This window comes from Pristiophorus japonicus, unplaced genomic scaffold, assembly GCF_044704955.1.
Source record: "Pristiophorus japonicus isolate sPriJap1 unplaced genomic scaffold, sPriJap1.hap1 HAP1_SCAFFOLD_37, whole genome shotgun sequence".
NCBI lineage: Eukaryota > Metazoa > Chordata > Chondrichthyes > Pristiophoridae > Pristiophorus > Pristiophorus japonicus.
The window spans coordinates 3,573,676-3,581,054 of record NW_027253543.1 but is presented as its reverse complement, the minus strand read 5'-3'; the positions used below and the strand labels follow the sequence as shown (position 1 = coordinate 3,581,054).

The window sequence follows — 7,379 nt, the reverse complement described above, 5'->3', positions numbered from 1 at the left end:
AAGTTATCCACACCAGCAAAAGAACTTAGTAGGTTTGATTGGTTTCTGGGTGGATCTTGGAGATCCTATCTAATACATGGGGCAATTGTTCTCATCGTAATTACCTGCTGTTTGATTGTTGGTTGCCTTAACCTCTGCTGTAAAGCAATGACAAGGTTAGCAGACCCTCTTGTGGTCAAGTGTTCCCGGGTTATGATCCAACAAACTAGAGAACCACTCAACAATGCAATACTCATAGAATGATCCTAAATGTTATCATAGAATGATAAAAGGAGGGATGTGGATATCTGAACGGAATATATGGAATTAAGGACAGTAAAGTAAACGGGATATATGAAAATGCATAAGCCATGGAGGAATAGCTGGGAGAATGTCAGATTGCAAATAGTGCAACATCAGCATAGCTAACAGTCTGTCTCAAGGTTTCAAGTCACTAATCCTGCCAATAATATATAATTGTAACATGAAATACATCTGCAGAATTGCAAGGTCTCAGTAAATAGTCACACCATTAGATTGAAACATTTGGAGGCAATACTTGAGCTTTCAAGAAGAACATCTCATATAGATTGACTAATGAGTGGCTGAGTTAGACTGTCAATCCATTTGTATTTTGTTATCTGATTTCAAAACTGTATAACTGTTAACGATTTACGCTGTAACTTCACCTATCCGTAGGGAGTGTGTACGCTCTATCCAGAGAGTATATCTTCTGTCTGATAGGTCTTACTGGCCGGTAATAAAGACTGCTTTGTTCAAAGCACAAGAGGTATTCGACTCAGTAATTTTACTGAACCAGATTGAAGTAAAAGAATCCAGGAATTAACAATATATGTCTGTGTACAGGCTGTGTGTGTGATATATGTCTGTGTACAGGCTGTGTATGTGATATATGTTTGTGTACAGACTGTGTGTGTGCTATATGTCTGTGTACATGCTGTGTGTTTGATATATGTCTGTGGACAGGCTGTGTGTGTGATATATGTATGTGTACAGACTGTGTGTGTGATATATGTTTGTATACGTTCTGTGTCTGTGATATATGTCTGTGTACGGGCTGTGTGTGTGATATATGTCTGCGTACGGGCTATGTGTGTGTGATATATGTCTGTGTACGGGCTGTGTGTGTGATATATGTATGTTTACAGGCTGTTTGTGTGATATATGTCTGTGTACGGACTGTGTGTGCAATATATATCTGTCTACGGGCTTTGTGTGTGTTTGAGGGGATGACTCTACTTGTGTGCGCATGATATGTCTGTGCTTATGTCTATGTGTCTATATTTGTGTCTCTGTTTGTATCTTTGTTTCCCCTGCCCCTTTCTCCGGACCTTTCTAAATACTATTCACTACTAATGTGTCTGGGCCAATCACCTCCCTAGAAAGTGCTGAATTGTCACTTTAATCTGGTGCATTCTGATTAATTTGATTCCCTTCTTTATTCGTTCTTCAAATATGGGTGGCACTCTCCAGGTCAGTATATATTGCCCATCCCTAATCGGACCCGAGAATTGAGGGCGAGCTGTGTTCTTGAACCGCTGTAGTCCATGTGCTGAAGGTGCTCCCGCAGTGCTGATAGGGAGGGAGTACCAGGAGTTTGACCCAGCGACTATGAAGCAACATCCGATATATTTCCAAGTCAGGATCGTGAGTAACTTGGAGGGGAACTTGCAGATGATGCTGTTTCCATGCGCATGCTGCCCTTGGGTTTCTAGGTGGGAGGGCTCACGGGTTTGGGAGGTGCTGACAACGAAGCCTTGGTGAGTTGCTGCAGTGCATCTTGTAGATGTTACACACTGCAGCCATGTTCCGCCGGTGGAGGAGGGAGTGAATGTTTAATGTGGTGGATGCAGGGCCAATCAAGTGGGCTGCTTTGCCCTTAAAAACGGAGGCAGACAAAAAGCAGGAAACTATAGATCAATTATCCTAACATCTGTCGTTGGGAAAATGCTGGAGTCCGTTATTAAGGAAGCAGTAGCAGGACATTTGGAAAAGCATAATAAAATCAAGCAGAGTCAGCATGGTTTTATGAAAGGGAACTCTCACTTCACAAATTTGCTGGAGTACTTTGAGGATGTAACGAGCAGGGTGGATAAGGGCAAACCAGTAGATGTGGTGTATTTGGACATCCAGAAGGCATTTGACAAGATAAAAGTTCACGGGGTTGGGGGTAATATATTAACATGGATAGAGGATTGGTTAACTAACAGCAAACAGAGAGTTGGCATAAATGGGTCATTTTCGGGTTGGCAATCAGTAACTCGTGAGGTGCCGCAGGGATCGGTGCTGGGGCCTCACCTATTTACAATCTATATTAATGACTCGGATGAGGGGATCAAGTGTAATGTAGCCATGTTTCCTGATGATACAAAGATGGGTGGGAAACCGAATTGTGAGGAGGACACAAACAATCTACAAAGGAATATAGACAGACTAAGTTAGTGGGCAAAAATTTGGCACATGAAGTATAATGTGGGAAAATGTGAGGTTATACACCTTGGTAGAAAAATAGAAAAGCAAATTATAATTTAAAAGGAAAAATTGCAAAGTGCTGCAGTACAGAGAGACCTGGGGGTACTTGTGCATGAAACACAATAAGTCAGTATGCAGGTACAGCAAGTGATCAGCAAGGCAAATGGAATATTGGCCTTTATTGCAAGGGGGATAGAGTATAAAAGCAGAGAAGTCCTGCTACAACTGTACAGGGTATTGGTGAGACCACAGCTAGCGTACTGTATACAGTTTTGATCTCCTTAGATAAGGTGCGATATACTTACATTGGACACAGTTCAGAGAAGCTTCACTCGTTTGATTCCTGAGATGAAGGGATTGACTTATGAAGAAATGTTGAGCAGGTTGGGCCTATACTCATTGGAGTTTGGAAGAATGAGAAATGATCTTATTGAAACATATAAGATACTGAGGGGGTTTGACAATGTAGATGCAGAGAGAGTGTTTCCTCTCGTGGGGAAATCTAGAACTGGGAGCATAGTTTGAGAATAAGGGGTCACCGATTTAGAACGGTGATGAGGAGACATTTCTTTTTTCAGAGGATCATAAATGTTTGGAATTCACTACCCCAGAGAGCTGTGGAGGCTGGGTCATTGAATATATTTAAGTTGGAGATAGACAGATTTTTGAGCGATAATGGAGTGAAGGGTTATGGGGAGCGGGCAGGGAAGTGGAGCTGTGCCCAAAATCAGATCAAGCATGATCTTATTAAATGGCAGAGCATGCTCGAGTGGAAGATGACCAACTCCTGCTCCTATTTCTTATGTTTTTTAAAGAGTGAAGTATGGATGCAAACACAATAAGCGTTATTTTTTTTATCTGACCCTATTCCCGTTGATTAATTGGTGAAATATCTCGAATAGTAAACTCGAACATAATTATACGGGTCATCATATAAGCAGAAAGCAAGCCCAACTGTCAGAATGGGCACGATTCAGTCTGGGACAACAGCAGAATGCAAATCCCGAGGTCACTTGTGAACTCGCTGGTGTCTTTGCAGGTGGGATAACTGAGTGTATCCCTTCTCACACTCGAAGCAGCTGAACAGCCTCTCTCCAGTGTAAACTCGCTGGTGTATCAGCAGGTGGGATAACTGAGTGTATCCCTTCCGACACTCGGAGCAGCTGAACAGCCTCTCTCCAGTGTGAACTCGCTGGTGTGTCAGCAGGTTGGATAATGTAGTGAATCTCTTCCCACACTCGGAGCAGGTGAACGACCACTCTCCAGTGTGAACTCTCTGGTGTGTCCGCAGTTCGGATGATGTAATGAATCGCCTCCCACAGTCAGGGCAGGTGAACGGCCTCTCCCCAGTGTGAACTCGCTGGTGTTTTTGCAGGTTGGATGATGTAGTGAATCCCCTCGGATTCTCGGAGCAGTTGAACGGCCACTCCCCAGTGTGAACTCGCTGGTGTGGCAGCACATCGAATGATCGAGTAAATCCCTTCCCACACGCGGAGCAGGTGTACGGCCTTTCTCCAGTGTGACTTCGCTGGTGTGTCAGCAGCTGGGATGATGTAGTGAATCCCTTCCCACATTTGGAGCTGGTGAACGGCCTCTCCCCAGTGTTAACTCGCTTGTGTGTCAGCAGGTTGGATGATCAAGTGAATCCCTTCCCACACTCAGAGCACGTGAACGGCCTCTCCCCAGTGTAACTGTGTCGAAGAACTTCCAGCTCAGACGGGTAATTAAATCCCTTCCCACAGTCCCCACATTCCCACGGTTTCTCAATGCTGTGGGAGTCCTTGTGTCTCTCCAGGTTGGACGATCACTTGAAGCCTTGTCCACACACAGAACACGTGTACAGGTTCTCCCTGCTGTCAATGCTGCGATGTTTTTTCAGGCTGTGTAACTGGTTAAAGCTCTTTCCACAGTCAGTGCAATGAAATACTCTCACTCGGGTATGTGTGTCTTGGTGCTTTTCCAATCACACTGATGTTTGAAATCTGTTCCCAGACAGAACAGACAACCATTTCTCCTTCCACATTCAAAGGCCGATGATATTCAGGTCCTGAGGAATCGAGTGGTTCTGTTAGACCTTGACGTGATGTTTGGTTTGTGTTTCCCGTCTACTAATCCTCCCCTTCTGATACCCTGGAAAAGGAGTTTACAAAAATCATCACTGCAAGTACAGGACAGAAATTCAGAACAGGCAATTCTAGATTCTATGGGACGTTCTTTTCTCTCTTGTTCCTAAAAAGCTGTAAATCCCTTCCCCATACACTCTTCACCATCCCTGTCCTGAAATTCAAACACATCACACGTCTGAAGGCAGCTTGTCCTATGTTCCGAATTATCATCACCATCACTGGCTGGGTTCAGTTCTACACTCACTGGCTCCCCACCCTCTCCTACACTGAAGGTGCTGACTCTGGCTGGTATTGTTTCTGTCACTCATTGGTCCAATGGGATAGCTTTACATTGCATAATGAGGATAGATGAGACACTTTATCAGTCACTTTGTGGAACAGTGTGTCTGTGTCTGATTGACAGGTGTGTATAGGACAGACACTGTCACTCACTCTCTGGTACAGTGTGTCAGTGTGGGATTGACAAGTGTGTATAGGACAGACACTGCCACTCACTCTCTGGTACAGTATGTCAGTCTCGGATTGACAGGTGTGGAAAGGACAGATCCTGCCACTCACTCTCTGGTACTGTATGTCAGTGTAGGATTGACAGGTGTGTATAGGACAGATATTGTCACTCATTCTCTGGTACAGTGTGTCAGTGTGGGATTGACAAGTGTGTATAGGACAGACACTGACACTCACTCTCTGGTACAGTATGTCAGTCTAGGATTGACAGGTGTGTTTCGGACAGACATTGTCACTCACTCTCTGGTACTGTGCGTCAGTGTGTGATTGACAGGTGTGTATAGGACAGACACTATCACTCACTCTCTGCTAAAGTGTGTCAGTGTGGGATTGAGAGAGAATATAGGCAAGACACTGCCACTCTCACTTTCTGGTATTGTGTGTCATTGCAGCATTGACTTCCAAAAGTGGGATAGACAATGTACCTCTCATTCTCTGATATTGTTATCAGAGCCGGATATATTTGTTCACATAGAATAGATACTGCCTCTCTGAATCTCTGACACTATGTGAAAGGTGAGTGTTGGATAGATACTGCCTCTCTCATTCTCTGACAATATATGACAGGTCAGTGTTGGAAAGGTACTGCCTCTCTCAATCTCTGATACGATGTGACAGGTGAGTGTTAGAAAGATACTACCTCTCCCATTCTCTAATACTATGTGACAGGTGAGTTTAGGATATATACTACCTCTCTCATTCTCTGACACTATGTGACACGTCATTGCTGGATAGATACTGCCTCTCTCTTTCTGTGACAGTTTGTGACAGATAAGTGTTGGATAGATACTGCCTCTGTCATTCTCTGAAATTATGTGACATGTGAGTGTTGGATAGATACTGCTTCTCTCATTCTCTGACACTAAGTGACAGGTGAGTGTTGAATAGATTTTGCCTCACTCATTTTCTGACATTTTGTGACAGGTGAATGTTGGATAAATGCTGCCTCTCTTATTCTCTGACACTATGTGACATGTGAGTGTTGGATAGATACTGCTTCTCTCATTCTCTGACACTACGTGACAGGTAAGTGTTGAATAGATGCTGCCTCGCTCATTTTCTGACACTATGTGACAGGTGAGTGTTGAATCGATACAGCCTCTCTCATTCTCTGATATTATGTGACAGGTGAGTGTTGGATAGATACTGCCTCTCTCATTCTCTGATATTATGTGACAGGTGAGTGTTGGATAGATACTGCCTCTCACATTCTCTGACACTATGTGAAAGGTGAGTGTCCGATAGATACAGCCTCTCTCATTTTCTGACACTTTTTGACAGGTGAGTGTTGGATCGATACTGCCTCTCTCATTCTCTGACACTATGTGACTGGTGAGTGTTGGATAGATGCTGCCTCTCTCATTCTCTGACATTATGTGACTGGTGAGTGTTGAATAGATACTGCCTCTCACATTCTCTGACAATATGTGACAGGTCAGTGCTGGATAGATACTGCCTCCGTCATTCACTGACACAGTGCGATAGGTGAGTTTTGGATCGATACTGCCTCTCTCATTCTCTGATACTATGCCACAGGTGAGTACTAGATATACTGCCTCTCTCACTCTCTGACACTATGTGGCAACTGAGGGTTGAAATGATACAGCATCACTCATTCTTTGACACTATTTGACAGGTGAATGTTGGAAATATACTGCCTGAAACTGTGTGACAGGTGAGTTTTGGATAGATACTGCCTATCTCATTCTCTGACATTAGGATGGAGAATGAAACAGTTAATTCAGAGACCATGGTCCAGAACTTAAAGAAGGGTAACTTTGAAGGTATGAGGCGTGAATTGGCTAGGATAGATTGGCGAATGAGACTTAAGGGGTTGACTGTGGATGGGCAATGGCAGACATTGAGAGACCGCATGGATGAATTACAACAATGGCGTAAAAATAAAAAAGGGAAGGTGGCTCAACCGTTGCTATCTAGGGAAATCAGGGACAGTATTAAAGCCAAGGAAGTGGCATACAAATTGGCCAGAAATAGCAGCGAACCCGGGGACTGGGAGAAATTTAGAACTCAGCAGAGGAGGAAAAAGGGTTTGAATAAGGCAGGGAAAATGGAGTACGAGAAGAAGCTTGAAGGGAACATTAAGGCGGATTGCAAAAGTTTCTATAGGTATGTAAAGAGAAAAAGGTTAGTAAAGACAAACGTAGGTCCCCTGCAGTCAGAATCACGGGAAGTCATAACGGGGAACAAAGAAATGGCAGACCAATTGAACAAGTACTTTGGTTCGGTATTCAATAAGGAGGAAACAAACAACCT

At 43.8% G+C, this 7,379-nt stretch overlaps 1 protein-coding gene across 1 annotated transcript in view; it reads right to left on the bottom strand.

Annotated features, from left to right (window-relative positions):
• Positions 1 to 3,481: 3,481 nt before the first annotated feature.
• Positions 3,482 to 7,379, bottom strand: part of LOC139250314 (zinc finger protein 239-like) — a 42,755-nt gene continuing 38,857 nt past the window's right edge. Inside the window, exon 2 of the mRNA XM_070872804.1 lies at positions 3,482 to 4,015. Coding sequence (XP_070728905.1) covers positions 3,482 to 4,015 — 534 coding nt within the window. The remainder of the gene's footprint in view (positions 4,016 to 7,379) is intronic.